Source organism: Otolemur garnettii, unplaced genomic scaffold (assembly GCF_000181295.1).
Source record: "Otolemur garnettii isolate 467f Iridium unplaced genomic scaffold, OtoGar3 scaffold00053, whole genome shotgun sequence".
Taxonomy (NCBI): domain Eukaryota; kingdom Metazoa; phylum Chordata; class Mammalia; order Primates; family Galagidae; genus Otolemur; species Otolemur garnettii.
In genome coordinates, this window is record NW_003852448.1 from 1,086,141 (window position 1) to 1,106,959 (window position 20,819).

The 20,819-nt window shown below is 41.5% G+C and overlaps 1 protein-coding gene across 2 annotated transcripts in view; it reads right to left on the reverse strand.

Moving 5' to 3' along the window:
* L3MBTL4 (L3MBTL4, histone methyl-lysine binding protein) overlaps positions 1 to 20,819 on the reverse strand; it is a 355,410-nt gene that overhangs the window by 228,436 nt on the left and 106,155 nt on the right. For both annotated transcript variants that reach the window (XM_023514432.1, XM_003792016.1), the window contains exons 10-11: positions 14,053 to 14,138; positions 11,857 to 11,967 (exon numbers count right to left, since the gene is read on the reverse strand). In XM_023514432.1, the coding sequence (XP_023370200.1) occupies positions 11,857 to 11,967; positions 14,053 to 14,138 (197 nt within the window). The remainder of the gene's footprint in view (positions 1 to 11,856; positions 11,968 to 14,052; positions 14,139 to 20,819) is intronic.

A 20,819-nucleotide genomic window follows, 5' to 3' on the forward strand; every position in this document is an offset into this window, starting at 1 on the left:
CATTCATATATACTCAAATGTCAGATAACTGTAAATACCCATGATGGAAATTAAATGCAAGTTAGAAGACAGTGCGCTGCCTTTGACAGAAGCAGGAATGACGTTTCCATCTCAACAAGCAGAAACTCCAAGTGTGTGTGCTTAGCGTGGTGAGGAAGGGTCGCTGGCCACAGGAATACAGCGATTCTACTTTGAGTTTCTTCTCTCGTCTCAGGGAAGGAGAAACAAGGTCATGCGAGGAGAATGGGGAGAAGGCCGTGAGGACAGAGGGTGTCTGAAACAGTCTTTGTGGAGAATGAGAGTAAGAATTGGAGAGGGAAATGGAGTATAGTGCAAAGAATGGACTTAGAGTGCCTGTGGACATTTGCGCAAATGAACTTGAAGTCAGACATCTCAGAATGGCTCTTGGCTTTTCTGCAGCCATGGTGTTAAATTTGGGCTCACTTAGAAACTTATAAGAATTTTCTCACTAAGAAATTGTGAGAATGGGCCAAAATTATATTCCCAGTGAAGCAAAGGTCTATAGAGAGACACTCAAAGCAGAAGGAAGAGACAACACATGCGGAAAGAGGAACGCTGATTTACACGTCTATGAAATACAGCCCATTCCCAGGAATTAGTAACTATAGTGAAAGAACACGAAAAACAAATTCTTCTGTTTCCCTGACTCTATCGCACACACAGCCCTCATCTCACCATCGTATCATGGTTCAGTGATTCTGAATCAACATACGTCTTACGTGCCAAGTTTTGAAAACTTTCACCAGCTGCCAATTACAGAAGTCGGTCATAAAACAGCTGTTAGTGCCGACATGGGTGCTGAGTGTCCAATTCTCCAGAAGGAATCCTGACATTTCGAAAGCAGAAGAGGTGTGAACCACTCATGTACAGTTCAGAGTGAAGTTTTAGAAAGAATTTTTCTTACAAGAAAAATTGTTCAAACTAGGTCAAAAGTCACTGGCAAATCCTGGTATTGTTCTATTTTTCTACAAATTTTATGGTTGACTTAAATGTGATAAAGTGTTGAAAAAGACAGGTGGGAGGAGTACGTCGGAATGAATGAAATCACCCAGGACCTAGTGGGGCACATTAAAGAGCTGACTCTTTTTTATCTAAATGCAAAGGGCAGACGCTAAAGGATATAGGCATGGGAGTCACACGATCCGGTCCATGTGTTTTAGATCACTTTGGCGCCTTTGTGTAGATAGAGAGATAGGGTCTCGGGCAGGGACAGAGAGACAGGCTAGGAGGTGATGGCAGTGATCAGGTGAGAGATGCTGCCTGCTGTCACGAGGGTGGCAATCATGGAGATGGAGAGAAAGAGGACACTAGGACGTGTTATCTGGAGTTAGCACCAACAGAATGCAGTGGCAGCTGAGATGGGCAGACCTGAAGAATGACTCCCAGGATAGTGCTTTGAGCACTTTGGTGGACACGGTTGCCATTTATAATGTGGAGGAGGCCCAGGAAAGAAGTAGGTTTGGGCTTGTGTCACTGAGGAGTTCAGTCCAGGACACACTAACATGAAACACACAAAAGATGTCAGTTAGCAGTTAAATACATGACCCTAGAGCTCCGGGGAAAAGTTACAGCAATAGATAAAAATCTGAAGTTATTTCCACGCAGAAGGTTCAGAAAAGTGAGGGAATGAGCTCACTTAGGAGAGAGGGCTGAGCAGGGATTCCTGGCCCTGGCGTGTGTTACATCACCTGGGAAAACTGTACAAAATTCTAATGCCTGATGGGCAATTTATACATGTGGTCAGGCAGGAAAAAGCAAAAGGCCCAAGACCACAGGCCTTGACCGTACCTGTATCTAGAGGCTACGAACAGCAGGGAAGTGAACGAGAAGACTCAGAACAAACAAAGGCAGAAAAAAGCAGATGAAGGTGAGGGCACTAAGCTGGGGATGATCTTACCACCCACTGCCCCACAGAGGACCGACGGGGCAACACTGTCCAAGGTGGGACAGCCAACCCTCTGTAGCATTCCACTAAATTCAGACACTGCCTGCTGCCTCCAGCCTCTCCCAGAAGCTCTGCACTGGAAACAAATTAAGGAGCATACATTTCAAGTTTGCCTGATGTTTCCTACAAAATTGGGGAATAACTGGCTCCCCAAGTCAAGTAGATCCCATTTTCTTACAATAGTGTTGTAGGTGGGAGGGTTCCTAGAGAACCACCCAGATCCTGAAGTCTGCTGACTTTCTGTGGCGACAGCAACCGCTGACCGCCCTTCTCCTTAGCCCAGGTGGAGAAAGGCATTAAAATCCCGGGCAGAGGACAGCCAGTCACCCTGCCCTGGCAGCAAACAGGAGCTCCTTGCTGGTGCTGGAGAACGGGCACCTCATTCTTCAGTGCACACACCAACCAAGGGGGATCTGCTTCCAACAGCCTGGCCTGAGGCCTCAGATTGGACATTTGTAAGGAGCTCCCAGGCTCCAGAGGCTCCGTTCTGCTGATCTTGATGGGAAGTCTCTGGAAACCCTCACCTGTGCTAACCCCTTCCAAGGCTGCCACATGCCTTGCCCAGGTATTTTCACCGTGCCTATCTGGGTGCGTGCGGCCTGCCTCTCACACCACCCCCGCTCACTGGGGCTGCTGTCCTGCCCAGCCTGCCCCCACCACCCACTTCCAGGGCCCACCTTTGACTTGCCCTCAGTTTGTCCAACAACCTTGAAACATGAATCCATCCTCCACATGCACTGAACCAACACATTCCTTCTCTTCCTATCTCAAGCCCTTCTGGGGTGGGGGATGATAGTCCCTGTGAATGTGGCCTGATCCCCACTGTTTCCACGGCCGAGAGCTGGTCTGGCCAAGAAGACAAGGACACACAGGTTCCTGATGGAAGCCTGGGGCTGGAGGAGCCGGGGAGCAGCTGGGGAGCAGCTCTGAGAAGTTGAGGTGGCAAAGGAAAGGCTGTGCAGCCACTGCTCAGGCTGTGCCCCTGCCACGCCCCCACAGCTGAGCCTTGATGGCTCCAACCTCAGGCACTCCCCGGGACATCTCTGCTCACAGTCCAAATAATGGTCCTATGTACACCACCTGCCCAAGGGGCGTCCAGTTTAAGAAAAAAGAAAAAAACTACGTGCCCACCCACACACACATGCATGCATACATACACACATTAAAATGGATTAAAGGTGAGGTACTCTTTGTCTCCACATGATAGTAAATAAAGGCATTTGGTGTTTGGAAATGTGAATAAAACAAGGCATAGCACATGTTTTTCCTCAAGGAGAAAAACTTCTCGAGAAGCCAACTGCCCTCAGCATCTTCCCTCACAAACTTGCTGCATTCTCAGTGGCTTGCACAGCGCTTGTGGGTACAAACTGTTGCCGTCCTCTCTCCCCACCTAGACGGTGAGGGCAGTTCCAGGCAGGAATCTCGTCCACAGGGCCCACCCCTCCTGGCAGTCTCCTCTTCCTCAGGGCTGCTCAGTAAGTCCAGCTGTTGCTGATCCAGTAGACCTCAGCGCTTCCACTCCCTTTGAAATCCATCCTAAATGCACCTAAAACTGCTCAGTCAGCAGGATGAGGGGCTCCCAGGACGTCCACGTGCTGCTCTCTGACGTGTGTGACTCTGTCACTTTACACAACAGGTGAGCTTAAGGATCTCGACACGTGGGGACTATCCTGAGCTGTCCCGTAGGCCCGACCAAACCACACAGGTCCTTGTAAGGGGGAGGCAGGAGTGTCAGAGGCAGAGGCTTCAGATGCTGTGCTGCTGGCTTGAAGGCAGAGAAAGAGGCCATGAGCCAAGGAACAAGGGGCTTTCAGAAGCTGGGAAAGGCAAGGGAATGGATTCCGCCCAGAGCTTCCAGAAAGATCCGGCCTTGCTGACACCCTGGTTTTAGCCCAGTGAGATTTCTGACCTATAGTAATGTAACATAATACGTTTGTATCCTTTTAAGACACTAAATTTGTGGTAATGTACTAAAGTAGCAACAGGAAAATAATATAACTACAGTTCAAAATCAGTCTGACATATGAATCTACTCATTCACTTCTCAAGGAGGAATTTCCTTTCTCGGCCTCTGTCACCCTTTCCCATATCACAAGACATGACATAGATTTTGGAACAAGGGGGGGAAGAAAGTGCTCACCATCTCGCCTAGTCAGTCTATTATTCACTTATTTATTTTTGACAGACATTCTTTCAGTAGCAAAAATAGAGTGCCTACAAAGCGGCTGTGGGGAAAAGGTGGCGTTCAGCGGGATTAGCTAAGGTTGGTAATAGGACACTCAGAACATCAAACCACAGCTGGTCGGCCAGGGTCGGCCCATGCCTATAATCCCAGCACTCTGGGAGGCCAAGGCAGGAGGATTGCTTGAGCTCAGGAGTTGGAGACCAGCCTGAGCAAGAGTGAGACCCCATCTCTACTAAAAATAGAAAAACTAGCCAGGCTTTGTGGCAGGTGCCCCAGCTACTCAGGAGGGAGGCTGAGGCAAGAGAATCGCTTGAACCCAAGAGTTTAAGGTTGCTGTGAGCTATGACACCTCAGCACTCTACCCAAGGTGACAGAGTGAGACTCTGCCTCACCAAGAAACAAGCAAATAAAAAACTACAGCTAATCAGAACCAGTATACATCTGTGCAGGAAAAAGGCAGGGAATGTGTAAGTCTCCTCCCGAGCTGACACAAGTCCAACACACTCCCCTGCTCATTCTAGATGAATAGTGGGTCCATGCCGTCTGTACCCTCTGACTGAAGGTCCAGGAAAGGAGAGCTTCACTGTCACAGCAGGGCAGGGGCCTTATACTTTGTGAGCACACAGAAAGCTCTGAATAAAGAGCCAACCATATGAGCATGAAGTACAGACACTTCTTTTATTTAAAACTAACTTAAGAATTGTTAGTCTAAAATGAGGTCCTACTCAAAGGCCCACTAGCCGTGGACACACAACCACAGCATCTGGACACGTGTGCAGGCGTTTTGCAGCACAGCAATCTGCAGCATCCTCAGAAGCTCAAGGGCGCACACCCCTAAAAGGGGGAGTTAAGAACAACTAGTGCTACATCACCATCATCATCTTTTATTATAAGAAGTTTCTACACAGACAGTGTTCTGTGCAGAAAACTGTGAGATGTTCTATTTCTGTTCTATCCAGCTCATGACTAAGCTGATGCCTCCAGCCAAATAATCACATGTCAGGATCTCATTAGATCCAGGGGGCAGGCTGGGGAGATGGGAGTGGGGTGAGTCTCGTCTAAGGAGCTCCTGAGGGGGCTGCCCATTCATCAGGAGGGGACACTGGGCTGCCCCACTGCTGGCACCTGTTCTGGGTTCAATTACTTTAATAAAAATGAGAAAGGTAAGTCCTGACTTACAGATCTTGGAGAATATAAATCTTGGGAGAGATGCTGTATCATTTTAGAGACCTGGCTATATTCACACGGAAACTCAAATGAACAAATGGTAATCAATGGGTGTCAGAAAAAATGTGCCTTTCTCTTAAACCCAGCAGCTGTCGGCCACATAGTAAACCTCTTCTCCGCTACCTCTTTTCACTGAAGATCTAAAATTTATCTAACACTAGATTGAAAATTCAATAGAAATGTGATTTGGTGCAAAAATCAAATATTTGTAAAAAAAAAAAAAAGGCAAGGATACAAAACTACTTATGCTAAAGTAACAACTAAATAAATTCATCTTATGGTATAATCAATATGGTATCTGTTAAGACAGGGCTTTGTAGCTCACAGTCCGCAGGCCAAATACGGTCTGATGACCATTTGTTTTGGTGTGTCCCATAAGCTAAAATGGGTGGGATCCAAATTTCAGTCTCATTCACTCATTTACATATTGCCTCTGGCTGCTTCCCTCCTACCCCAATAAATAGCAGAGCTGAACAATTCCAACAGAGACCACGTGGCCCAGAAAGCCTGAAATCTTTATTCTCTGGCTCTTTACAGAAAAGATGCTGTCCCTGGGGTTAAGAAGTCTTAAGCTGTGTGATCTTGGGCAAATTACTTAAGTTCTCTGTGCCTATCTCTGTACCTTTATCTACTTAATAGGATCACTGAGAGGATTAAGAGAGTACAAAGATATAAAGCAAGTAAACAGTAGCAAGGGTTTGAGGCTGCCGTCAGTAAGATTATCTTTGTGGGAGTTGGTTTCACCTGTAATTTCACAAATGCACCTCTCTCGGGCAGAGGACGCTACCTGCTTCCACTTTTCTGGAAATCACAGCTGACACTAATTTATAGTTTCACCTACACTAAAAATTATCTTTTCATTAATTGGTCACAATACTTCTGAAAATTGTCCCAGTCACCTTCCCAAATGAAGATAGCCATCAATCACCATGACACTGTAATGGCCTTAATAAGAAGTCTAGCTCAAAGGACAGTTATTTTTAATGTTAGTATCTTGTTCTATCCTCATAATTCAAAATCTTTTTCATAAATGCATCCCAGTTAGAAATTTTGGCAAGTGACATGATATATTCCAGATTTTGCTCCCCTCTTGACAGATAATTAAACCAGGACTTGTAGGGGTCAACCAGCTTTTGAGAAGCCCAGGCAGTCCTTAATTAAAGTGAATACTCACCAACTCGCATTCGGACTTATGCTTTGGATAAATACACTCACAGGCTTTTGCAAACAAAAGCTTTTGAACTTATTGGTCTGACCTAAAATCCAAAATAGCTTCTAGTCATGTAAGTATACAACTTAGCATGACAATATCTCTTGGTCATCGTGCTCTTATTTCATTTAGAAATGACACAAATACATCCGGTTAATGGATCAAATATGAAAAGACTTGCTGAAGAGACTCAATTTATTAATGATTCAGTAGAACTTCGTAAAGCATCTATTTGAAATTCATTTATAATTCATTTTGCAGCTTAGCCGCAGTTCCCACAGGGCAAATATTTATCAAATATTACTCTAAGTCTTTCCTTTACATTTATTTGCAGATTTTTTTTTTCCAAATAAAGGCAAAACTTCCTAAAAGCATCCCTTCATCTATTGTAATTTAATGTGCATTTCCTGATAGGGTGACAGTCATGGCCTTTAAGATATACAGAGCACACGGTGAAACCAAACAAAAGAATAATTATTAAACATAATAGCTGATTAGAAATTGAACAAGATACACTGAATGTATCATAAATATTTATTAGAGAGAAACCATGGTAATTAATAAACCTAGCATCTTGAAGGCCCTGCCATGGCAAGAAAAACTTCACAATTCACCCACCAATGAACCACACATGACCCAATTAATATTTTAAGCATGAAAATCAGAATGTCTAGTCTGACTAGTACAAGTGGGTAAGAGAGCAGGACAGTTTCACATCTAGAATCCTCCTTACACTGACAATTTATGGTCTCCAGTTCCAATGGCTTATCATAGCTACAGGGTAATTTCTAAAAGACACAGAATGTTGTCTTTGGATTAGAAACATCTAACCCCTTGAAACACCGGGCAAATTACTTAAATTCTCCACACCAACTGTATGGCAGAAATAACTCCTAAGAGAGCGGTGAACACACAGATGTGAGGACATAAAACATCCTTATAACAAAGTACACGGGAACTCAGTGCATATTCAATCACGGGCTCGTCTTCCTCTACTACCGTGCTTCCCCCCAAATAAGACACTGTCTTATATTCATTTATTTATTTTTATTTATTTATATATTTTTTGTGGTTTTTGGCTTGGGCTGGGTTTGAACCCATCACCTCCAGCATATGGGGTTGACGCCCTACCCCTTCGAGCCACAGGCACCATCCTCTTATATTTATTTTTTCTCAAGACACACTAGGGCTTATTTCCAGGGGATGTCCTCCTCTCCGCACCGAAATGCATGGCATGGCTATGCAGCATATCTGCATCACTAGGTCTTATTATCAGGGTAGGGCTTATATTTAACAAATGCATAGAAATCCTGCTGGGACTTATTTTGGGGGTAGGTCTTATTTTCGGAGAAACATAGTATTACTGTTTCTAAGTTTAGGTACTTGTATAATTACAGCCACAACCATTACTACTTTATTTCTGCAACACTGCTAAGCAAGGGTTACTTCATCAGTGGGCACATATAAACAATAATAACTCTGATTCTTCTGATCTAAGATGGATAAAGCCAACTAGAAAAACTTAAGCAAAAATGAAACGAAACAAAAGATGTAATAAAAACTGAACTAATAAAGCAAATAAGGGCGGCTACAAATTTGAAGAGTGGCAGAAAGAAATGAAGTCGGTTTTTCGTGGATCTGCTGTGCTCTGCCAGGGACTGCAGGGCCACATACACACCTTGGACATGCTTGGACATCAGCGACAAAGTGGAGGGGGTCATGGCTGGTCTCTACTCCCCATCCTACACATCTGCTCTCAACTCTGAAGGGGGTTAGTTAAGATAAAAATTAGAACACAAGAGTAAAAAGAGTAGGTATATTATAGACGTACAGGCTCTAGAGTTGAAATCCTCAGTTTGAAAGCCGGGATTTAAAATCCTGTTCTGTATACTACTAGCTGTGTCCTTGGATCGGCTGCTTACCCTCCCTGGGCATCAGCGTCCTCATCTGAGAGTGGGTATAATAACAGTACCTTCTTTCACAGGGCTGTCGTGGGGACGCAGTGATGCACGTAAAGCCCTTAGCACAGTGTCTGACGAAGACAAAGGGCCACGGCCACGGTTATCTCATTTCAATGTGATTCCTGCCATTGGACTAACTCTACCTCACAGTCAGAACAGTGCTCAGCATAATCACAGGCCCTCACATTAGCATTCTCCAGGGTGTTCCAATCCAACTCCCTGCTTGTTTCACCAGAGTGTGCACGGTTCCTTGTCCATCTCCTGGTAATATTATTTCCATGAGGCCCCTTCATTAGACACAGAAAATCAATACACCCAGGAAGAAGAGCACAGGGCATTCTCACCACTGTTAACAACGGCGGCAGCGGCTACCACTCAAGGGCCTGTGAAGGGTCAGATTTATGCACCTTACCTCACTGAATTTTCACAAAAACCCTATGAGGTAGGTATTATTAACCCCATCACTTTATAGGTAAGGAAAGTTTGAATAAGTTCAGTAACGTCACCATGTTAATCACACAGTAGGTAACGGAGAGCTGCAATTTGAACCCAGATCAGTTCAGTTCAGATCGGTCTTATCCCGGGCACTTTCAAGTGCATTATGTTGAGGTCGACTTCCAAGGGAAGCGTAAGTAGGAACGGAGTTAAGAATGAGAGAAGGGTGCTTTCTGATCCAAACATTCAGTTCATACACATTGAGATAACAGCAGGCCAAAGTCCATTCCGTGCCACTCGGCATTTCACTCTCTCTGTCATCCATTCTCAAGTACATTGAGCATCAATTGTGCACCAGGGATAAAAATCACCTTTGAAGGAGGCTGACTTTAGAGAGAAAATCATACATATACGTACATATATATTTATATAGAATGATATGATCAACACATTAACTGAGGAATAAAGGAGCGTGCTGGGCAAAAGGGAATCAGAAAAGCTCCAATTACTTTCTCAGCTGGCATCTACCCCTAAAATAAGAATTTAAGAGAAAAAGCCCGACACTCATTTCCAATGCCTTGTTACTCTTAGTAATACTGATGAGCAGAATTTTAAGCTCCGTAGTGATAGTTCTGACTCCTCTATATTCAGAAAACTGCCAGCCCGTAGATAATCTTTACCCTCGTATGTTATGGGGTAAAGCAAGTATTTACCCAACTTTCAGACCGATGGGAGGAGAATGTACAGTGGATGGTCCATGGCAGGATCCCCCAGCCATCGTGCTTGAAAGTTCAGAGGCTGTGTACAGACCTCAAGCACCCCAGGAGTCCTGAGACATGTTTCTGTCCATGGCTAGACCAATATACTCTGAAGGACTGAATGATAAGTGGAAAATTTATCATTTACATTTTATAAAGTACCATTTCATACGGTAAAGAGTGCCACTTACATGAACACAGCTTAATTCGGCCCTAAAATCCTGGAGGGATTTCCATTATGCCCACACCACAGAGACGACTGTTACAATTGTGATTCTTTCAGAGATACCAGACACTCTTCAACACTCATTCCTCTAGTAAAGGACAAAGCAATTGCCCCTTAAGAAAAATAAGCAGAAGATACAGGAAGCATTGATTTGGAAAGATCAGCTAAATGCTTAGAGATTTAAGAAGATCAAAGCTGAAATGGTAAATAAGAAATGTAATAATACACTTTAAGAGCTAAAGTTTTTTCAAATGATATTTTAAAGTAATAGGCTAATGTAACATGTTCACATGACAAACTGGCAACAAATGATCAATTGGATTCTAGAGTATATATCATAGGAGTAATAAGACGATACCCTTTCAATTAAAATGCTAAGGAAGATGTGAAGTGCTATTAAGATTGAGCTTTTCCTAGAAATGCAATAGTTTTAAAATGAAAGTCAATAATAAAATTTACTGAATTTTCAAAGTAATTATGACATGTAAAAAGTCATTTCAACAGTTAAGTGCCATTAGAATAAACAATAGAACACCACAAATAAATAAGAATTAAAGTAATATATCCAAAATAAAACAATGGTAACAAGGTATAAGAAAGAAAATGACCATTAAACGTCATTTTTAGTGTTTGACATAGGAGTTGCGCGCCTCTGTCAGAAAAGTGAAGGGCAAGCCATTTACCTTGAAATTTTACTTACATATATGTACTCATCATTCTCTATAAATTTAACTAGATACTGTTTTCAAATTGGGAACATAGAAAAAAGATTTCTTGTAAATTATAACAAACTGTAGATCAAACTTGAATACATCTTTTAACATAGTGCCTACTAAAATCAGTTCACCTCAATCTTTTTATTATTATGAAAACAACTGTGCTTGGGTAGAAGATAATTTCTGAGCTGTCACACGCTGTGGAAGCTCTAATGAGTTCCACAGACGCGTTCAGTTCTCCATCTGAGGGAAAAAAGGACTTTTAAGAAGATTTCATTATGAAGATACGTATACTTTTAATAAACTAGATGTCATCGACCAGGATGGTATAGAAATCTATTAATAAAAATCTTTAATTAACAATCTAACATTTTGTTTTAGCTATAGTGATGAATGTGCTTTTAGTATTTTTTTTTCTTTCATAAAGAAAAGTAATAGGGCAGCACCTGTGGCTCAAGGAGTAGAGCGCCAGCCCCATATACCGGAGGTGCGGGTTCTAACCTGGCCCCGGCCAAAAACTGCAAAAAAAGAAAAGTACTAAACTAATATTTCATTGTTCTTGATAAGGTGTTTAATGACAACAATTTCAAGAAAAATCTGATAATATAAACAAAAGAAGCTTAAAAAAATTGACAGTGAAAGTTGAAAAAAATGAATCCAAACAGAATGTATTAGAATCCCTCTTAAAATCAGATGTACGTAATTTATAGATTTCTCACTTCATGTACATATAAACCAGTGATTTTCAACAGGTGGGCCATGAGAGGATCTTAGGTGTCCTGCAAAACTCTTTAAAGATCATTAATTAATTTTCTAAAGAAGTTCAAAGCAAGCACAGTAAATATATTCTTCTTTCTTACTTTTTTTTTGATCAACATAATGTAAGTGTGCCATGTTAAGATTAATTATAAGTTCAAGTGTGCTATGAGATTAAAAAAAAAAAAGTTGAAAAACACTGATATAAACTCTACTCAGTGACATGTGACTAGAAATTTAGCTGGCGAGAGTTTTATTCTTCACTGACCGAAACGAATCAGAGCCTCTGCAGCCAGCCCGTGTGGGAGCTGCACGGCCACCCTGTCTCAGACATCCTAGTCTTTCTACTGCCATCTTGGCCAAGAAATGTGGGGGAAATGCTAAAACATAATAACATAATAATTTAAAACATGTACCTTTACTCTTTGGTCATCAACATCTGTAATTGTAGCAACTCGAATTAACCTGGGGTTTCTTTTATCCACAACTTCAAGTTTCATATTTGGCTGAAAACCATGACGCAACCTCTGTAACATTACAAGTGCAACAAATCATGCAAAATTCCGATATTCTATGAAATTTTTTCTAAAACATTAGTTTTAACATGCAGATGTTCAATGCAATGGGAACTTAGTTTCAAGAGCACATAGGACTATATACACAGTCTGGTTTTATCCGGTTTCACAGAAGCCTGTGAGAAGGGAAAGTTTTTTTGTTAATTTTAAACATAGCTAGGACTAAGACAGGTTAAATCGTAAACTTGCTAAGCATCACACAAAGGCTCATAAAGGATCTTATTACAGTTTATATATTTGATTAGATTTTTTCTTTTTTTCTGAATTTAACCTTACAAATTAAGAAATTATTGACTATTACCACTGCACAGTTTCAAAGTATGGGCTAGAAGGCAAAATTATTTAATAAGTAATTAGAAAGACTAAATATGATTATGCATAAATCTAAACTTTAAAATAAATAAAAAAATTTAAAAAATTAAATAAAGTTTAAAATATTTTTAGATAAAAGCTGTGTAATTTCAACTCTTACATTATTTTACAATCACACTATGATATAATGTAAAGCCATAATTTATGTTTTTGTCACCTTATCTGTAACCTAAGAGGGTTGATCTGTGTGAAGGGATCTTTTACATCTTAAAATGCGGGGGACGGACAGTGTCTAAGGACAGACACCCAAGCAGCCATAAAGACACTATGATTTACCAAAGCAGCCAAACCAAAGAAATTTTATTATCAAAAATCCAAGTCAAAAGACAGCTCTGACAGTTTTTTATAGGTTGGCAAAAAGTATCACTCTGAAAGCCACTACAGGTAAGAGTGTTCAATTGACTTTACTGGAAATTCAAGTGCACTGAATTTTTCAAGTCCAGAAAGGACAACGGGAAAATAGAACAGACAAATCTTTCTCCAACATCTGGTATTTTCTCTTCTGCTTTTGTGACGACATATTTTCTTCCTATTAATAAAGTGCATTATCACAACCACTAAATGGAGTACACTAGACACATGTAGGTCTCTGATTCCTGAGGATCTTTCTGTCCCCCAAGGTCACTGTCGGCAGCAATAGAGGTCCACATGTTCCCTACTCTAAAGGCCAAAGAACACACCTGAGCTGAGCCTCCAACAACCTGGGACAGAGCCTGGAAATTGCCTCTTAGCTAAATCTTTTCCTGACTTTGTTTTCTTATAATACTCCTCTTGGAAAAGTAAATAAAGCTTTGGAAGAAAGCGAGGGAGAAAGAGAGACTGCCAATACCTGCGCAGTTTGCTGCTCTTCAAACACGTCCGAGTGCCCCAGCACTTCGGCCTGCCTCATTTTAGTACATGTGTATTTTCCAAATCTGGACTATTACAATCAATTAAAAAAAAAAATGAAACAGCAGTTTGTTTCAGACCCCCTTTGATCTCTAGAAAACGTCCAATAAATTAAATCATGTGTAGAAGCCCAATGGGTAAAATTCAGATTAAAGACGGGCAGCCAGAGAGGCTGAAGCGCATGAGAATTAAGAGGAAACAGTTTGAAAACCACTGGTTTAGAATATAAATCCCTCTAACTAGGTTATCTATGTACTTCCTTTTACAAATTATACTTGATTCAACCCTAGAATAAACATGTAAGTATAAATTTGAACTCTAAAAATTGGCATTCTAACAAATGCTGAGAAATGTTCCCTGAAAACGGACAAAACTATACACACAGAGACTACACCCGTTTCACCTCCTCTGTGATGGCACCTTCAGACAATCCCCGAGAGAGTGGTGCTATGGGAGCTCAGCGTTCCCACTCAGCAGACTCCCCGAAACAGAAAAGCAAGGACTCAGCCTCAGCAGTGGGGAGGCTGATGCAGACAGCACTCCTGACTGCAGCTGCTGTGTTTTACAAAGGAGGAGATCAGCGTCTATGTAGGAACAACAGCAAATGAGTCACCTACTCAGTATTTTTAACGAAAAGCAAAGCAAATTGGTTGGGGAAATATTATTTCAATTTTGAAAGACAAAACTGAAATAATTTAAAAGTGTCAAGTGAAGGCATGACTCAATACAACACGGACGTTGTTTAAAGGTGAGAGGCTGTATCCATACACAACTTACCATTTTAAAAACTTCGGCAGGAACTGCGTTAGTGTGAGTAGCTTCCAGATATTCTGTCCAGGAAAAATTTTCTGAATCAGGATAACCTGAAAAGAAAGACATACTGTATTTTGCCATGTATAATATGCCCCCAGGTACAATGTGCACCCACGGTTTTGGCCCACACTTTCAGGGGAAAACATCTTTCATTTCATTTTTTTTAATTCAAATTTTTATGTGTTTGCATTTTGTTTTATTCACAAAATCATTTCTATGTTTTGGCCACCTCTTTGTAAAATTTTGTAATGAATATTTTGTAAATAAAGGTATATTTAGCTACAATTTCCCATTTTCCCCATGTATGGCAACTTTTAGGACACCCTGTAGTGCTAGCCATGTACAATGCACACCCTTATTTTCCCCTCAAAATTTGGGGCAAAAAAAATGTATACATGGCAAAATGGTATAGTCTGATTCCTATGTACTGATAGGAAGAGACAGTCTGATTCCTATGTACTACAAGTCTGATTCCTATGTACTCTAAGTCTGATTCCTATGTACTACAAGACATTTCATATTAATAATAACACGTGCTGTTACCTCAATGCTCACTCTGAAGTGCCCGTGCTAAGAACTCACTTAACTCTTATGATAACTTCAGAGAAGGCTAAGGCATACTGGGATTCCAGCACGTACTCACTGGGCCATTCCTTCACTCAGTGAGGTTCAGCCGGTGGGTCAAGGTCAAACAGCAGCGCCAGCACTTGGCAGAGCCAAGTGATACCCAGGTCTCTGACTTCCAAACTCCATCAGAAGTTTGAAAAAACTCACAGTAAATTATCAGACCTCAAACTATGAATTGGACAGAAGATTCTGCTAATCCTTCCAATTTCTCCAATAATTCTATGTCTACTGGAGTTTTATTCCCATTATAATTTGTAATTATAATTTCCCAAAATTGCTATTTATCATTGCAATCTAAAAATATATATTGGCAGGACATAGTAAAAGCGCTCTGTTTAAACTTTCCTTCTAGCTCGGCTTGCTGTTTCTCCCTGTGTTTGTGTTCTCTAATCCTAATTACACTCGCTGGAGGTCTGTCTGTATCATGTTGTTTTCTCTATCCTCATAGTTAAGTACTTACATTTACTTGTCAGGTCCATTGTTTTCTTTTTTCTTCTTTTCTAATCCTTTTGTTTGCTGCTCTAACTATTATTACTTCCTCCCTGCTATTTCCCTTAGGTCTATTTTGTACTTGTTTTGTCAAAATGAATCGTAAACACATTTATTTTCATTTTTAAAAAATAAAACCATTTAAGACTCTGAACCTGCCATTGTTGCAATTAAATAAAGGTTTAGACAACTGGGTAAATGTTTACAAAATATGTGTTTTTTTCCACTTTTGCTCTCTAAAAAACAACTGTAAGTAGAATCTGTGATTACTGTCTTGGATCAATCATTAGCTAAATATTTATTTGGGATGCTTGTTTTTCATATGTGTTTAAAATACAGTATTCATAATAATATTCAGTTTACCACACTACCTAGTTTCAGAATGTAATATATTGTCGACAATTCCTTGTTTTAGAATGTGAGAATTTCTTTTTGGTACAAATTAGAATTAATGAAAATGTTTTTAGAAGTGTATATATATTTATGTATGTATGTGTTTTAGGGCATAGTATCAAAAGGCATTAATATAATCTAGTTGTATTACTCAAAAACCTGTTTATCATTTAAGCAGAAAACCTGAAGCAGTATGATAAAGTCTCTGAAATGACTATTTTTCTGTGTAATTCTCCTGCTTTTATGACAATTTTCCCTTCATTTAAAAACTGTTACTAAAATGAAATATATTCAAAGGAAAGTACACACACCAAGCAGACAGCCTGAAAATTGCTCACAGAGCTGGCAGCGCTGGAGAAGCTGAGCCAGACCAGAACCAGGACTGTCCAGAGCCCCGACCCTCCTCTCCGCCCGCTCCAGCCCCCTCCACTCCTCCTCCTGGAGAACTGCCTACCCTGGCCTCTAACCACGGAGACTGCTTTCTCTACTTGTGTTACTCCCTTTATATAAATGAAACCACACAGCCCGTGCCCATTGGTGGTCTGCCCCTACATTTCATCGCCCGGCCGCCTATAACTGGGCAGGGAGCCCAGAGCAGCGGCGCCCCACGGCGGCCCGGCCTGGGGACGGGGACCGGGAGTCCGAGCTCCCCCTGGAGGCCGATGTGCAGTCCTGCGAGGGCGAGAGGGCGGAACACAGACGGCTGGGTCCGGGACCCAGACTCCACCGTTTAAATGTGTTTATTCCTGTCCACCTCATGCCACTACATTTAACAGTTTAAAATTTCAGAAAAGGGCAATCTCTGAAGAAAACTCCCCGAGGTCCAAGCTGTGACTGTGGACATGGGTGGCTGAACCAAACCAAGAGAAAAGTGTCACAGGCACTGGGATCAAGGAACCATCCAGCCATTCAGCCCTGGATTCGCCAGGATGCTGGAAAACTCTTTAGGTGAAAAGGGAGACCCAGGTGACAAATTATCTTCAGTTAGAGACGAAGAATAATCCCAAGGGATCTAGACAGCAGCAAAAAGAGGGGCAAGATGTGGCGCAGAAGAGCCTGAGCCCTCAGAGAAGAGAGGAGATTTTCCAAACTGACCTGTCCCAGAAGAAGCAGGAGGCCACTTAGGATATGGCAGATAAGAGGGGCCTCAAGAGGGACAGCAGGGGAATCCCCGGGTGAAGAGACAGAAGCTGGGCTCTATGGAGGTCATTTCCCTCCAGAGGACACAAATACAGGACGAGAGCCAACAAGGAAGAACTCAAAGGTCAAGCTAAGATAAATGTAAGTTGAAACCTATCCAGGTCATGTCTTTCCCATAGCTCCCCACGTCACTCAGGGAAAGGGCAAGTCCTCACAGGACCTGCAGCCCCAGCAGAACCTGGCCCCCCACTGCTCTGACTTCATCTCCCCTGGACCCCGCTCCTGTGGTAACTCAGCAGACCCCCTCTCTTCTCAAGTTCTGGCATGTGCTGTGCCCTTCCCTGCACAGTTCTCCCAGACGCCCTCCAGACTCTCCACTTCTTCAAGTCATTACTCACACGGATGTCACATTCCCACCAAGTCCCGCCCTGAACCTCCTCCCCCAATATGTGCCCTTCCTCACCCCATTGCCTTTTTCTCTCCATAGCCCCGATCACCGTCTATCCTACTGTAGACTTGTTATTTCTTGTTTCCCTGCTCCATCAGAAAATAGCTGCCTTCTGATAGGACTAAGTTCACTCCACTGCTATTTCCTCACAACATATAGCTGGCACCGTATGGGGAGTGTCTGTTCAACGAATGAAATGAAACATATTTCCTAAATATATTAAATATATTTCCTATATATTAAATGTTACATTCTGAATGGAACTCTGATAAAGAGTCATCTGGCTGCTGGTGCTGGTGTTATCAGACGCACCATGAGAATAAGATAGTGTTGGCATATCAATGCTGGCTAACTTCCCAAGTAGCATGACAAGTGGGATGGCGCCCAGAGAAGGCCACCTGATGGATGGCATCTGTATAAGACAATGCTATACTCCTCATTTTCTTGTTCCATTTTAAAAGGGCCAATGTAGGTGTTATACTGGTTTTAGAATCTTGTTTAGATTATTTTTTGCTCCAGGAATAACGGACCAAGAAGAAACAACTTTTCCAGTGGAACATTCTAAAGAATTGGGATCATGAATAAATAGCACAATTCCTTAAGTCCCTGACATCTGGCCTAAGTGACCCATGGGATCCAGAGAAGCAAAACAACCAACTGGCCAAATCAAGAACCAAAAATTGTAAGTTCATGAGAAACAATTTTTAAAGTAATTAAAGAGTCTCGTTTAATAATCAGCAATAAAAAGGGATCTTCTAGGAGTCAGAGGAGCAGTTCTAGTTACAATAAACAGAATATTCATCATTACTACAGATGCTGAATAGACACTCCATCTAACTCCTCAATTCTACTGATGTGAAAAGTGAGACCTGGCATTTTAAGTGACTTACCCAAAGCAAAACAACTAATAATAAAGTCAAAGTCAGAGCCCTTGTCTCCTAACTTGCAATCTACAGAAATCAAAACTTCTAAAGAGATGCCTTGGGGTTCACTGACTGCTATGTAGGCTGTGGGGCCCTGAGTCCAAGAGAAAGCATCAACTGAGGATGAGGATGAGGAGTTCCAGGCTGTCCCAGTTAAGCTCCGAATGGTTTTTGCCATCATTTTAAGAGCCTGGATTATCTAAGACAGCCCCTCAGACAGCACTTATTTATTTCTGCTTCAGAAACCTGGCAAGGCAGAGCAACCCCACTGGCCAGGCCTCCCAGTGGCAGAGACTGAAGTTACCACTCACTGAGCACTGCCATTGCCCCAGAGGCTCTGCACAGACAGGAGAGCTCTTTACAGAAACAATCACCGCCCCAAGTGGTCACTAGACCACTAGCTGTCCTGTGTCAGACAGTGGTATACTGTACAGCACAGGACAAGAGGAGCACAGAGATAATCAGGTATCTCCATCACTGGTAAGCCTATTTGGGTTCACCCTATTTTGTTTCCAAAAAATATGTTTGCTGAGACAATGGAACACTTATGCACTGTTGGTGGGATTATAAACTAAAACAGATCTTTTAGAGTGAAGTAAGGGAAATCTTCAAAGAACTAAAAGTAGACCTTCCATTCGATCCTATGAACCCATTACTAAATGCCCAGAAGGAAAAAAAATCATTTTATCATAAGGACATTTGCACACAAATATTTACAGCAGCTCAATTCAAATTTGCAAAGATGTAGAAACAACCCAAGTGCCCATCAACCCATGGTTTTGTGTGTGTGTGTGTGTATATATATATATATATATATATATATATCTGAGAGTGTATTAATCCATGTATTCACACACACGCACACACACACACACACCACACCATGGAATACTATTTAGCCATAAAAAGATGAAGACTTTTCATGTTTAGTATTTACCAGATGGATTGGAGATCATCCCCTTAAGTAAATCATCTCAAGAATAGAAAACCAAGCATTCCATGTATTCAATAATATGTTAAAACTAGTAGATCAACAACTACAGGCCTACACATGAGACAAACACATGTCAAGAAGTGGGGGGAGGAGTTGGCAGGTTCCCACCTAACAGGTACAATGTAGGGGTATATAGCAAACCTACTGGGTGAAGAGCTCAACTGCAACTTGGACTTTACCTTACAAATGCAACCAGTGTAACCGAATTGTATGTGCCCTCATATTAACATGAAATTTTAAAAAATGATGAAACTGACCTTACATTTATACCTTTAGATAACGGAATCCTGGACTCATATTCAGCTCATTGCAATTAAAGCTAAAATATGCTTTTCCTTCAGCCAAAGAACCTAAGTCACACTCCCTAATATTTATAACAGGCTGTCAGATTTGGCATTTGCTCATCAAACAGACCCTAAAGCACATGCAGAGCACTTTGATCTGACACACAGGCACGTGTCAAAGGGCTCATTTCATAATTGATTGTTTTGGTCAAAGTATGGCTGAGCTGTAGTATATCCAGAATAGACGACGTAAGGAAATAAACTCTCACCCGTGTCGAGTGAAATCACCAGGAAACAACCCGCCTGTGCTGCCTGGCTAAGCTCCCAGCAGAATTGTCTTCAAAAAGCACAGCCCCCTAAATACCCAATCTAACCTGGGGCTTTGTAAATGCAGCCATTCAACACAGGGTACTTAGTTCTCTCTCCTTCTTTCAATACTTCTCATTTTAGAATAAACAACCCCGGGGTTTCGCTTCTGTTTTTCTCTCAGTTTCACCAGCTCCGTAATATTCCACTGAGGCCCATTCTGTGACTGACTCAGCTGTCCTTATGTGTTATGTTTTTATTGTTCTTTGCTATTTTCTCAGCTCCTAGCTGTGCTTCATACTTAGGTGCTCAATATTTTTTCAGTTAACTAATTAACAATTACATTTTTCTCTGAATTCTTACCTTCCGTATGCCAAGAAAAGCTATATATAGGAACTACCACAACACCATTTAAAATATACTAATCCTTTGTGTGGATAAAAAAAAAAAAGTTAATGTGCAACCAGATAAAAGATTCATTTATATTATAAATTTTGTTATTGCAATTTTAGCTTTGCAAAGAAATTATAAAGTAAAACTAAGCAGCTATTGGGTAACAAAATATTAATTTGCTAAACTTAGCATTTCCATGCGTTCATCAAACATTCAGAATATTTACTAAGCAGGTCTAGCCAAGTGGTGATTCTAGAGAATCTAGAGAAACGGCTATTATTTATATAAGTATATATCTTATCATGTACCTCCCCAGATATCAATTACTATAGCTTTACTCCGTGAAAATAAATGTTCATTCAACACAAGTCTGAATGTTAGATTTCCAGTTTAAAAATGCAGTTATGGTGGCTCACAGCTCTAATCCCAGCACTTTAAGAGACTAAGGCTGAAGAAACTCCTTGAGGCCAGGAGTTCAAGAACAGCCTACACAACATAGCAAGACCCAGTCATCTCTACCAAAAATAAAACAATTATCTGGGCATGGTGACAGGTGCCTGTAGTCCCATGTACTCAGGAGGCTGAGGCAGGAGGATCACTCACATGAGCTCAGGAATTTGAAGTTGTGGTGATCCATGATGATGCCTCTGCACTCTAACCTGGACAACAGAATGAGACCAACTCCATAATAAGAGAACAGCAATCTAAGAATGCAAGGTTAGTTCAACATTCAA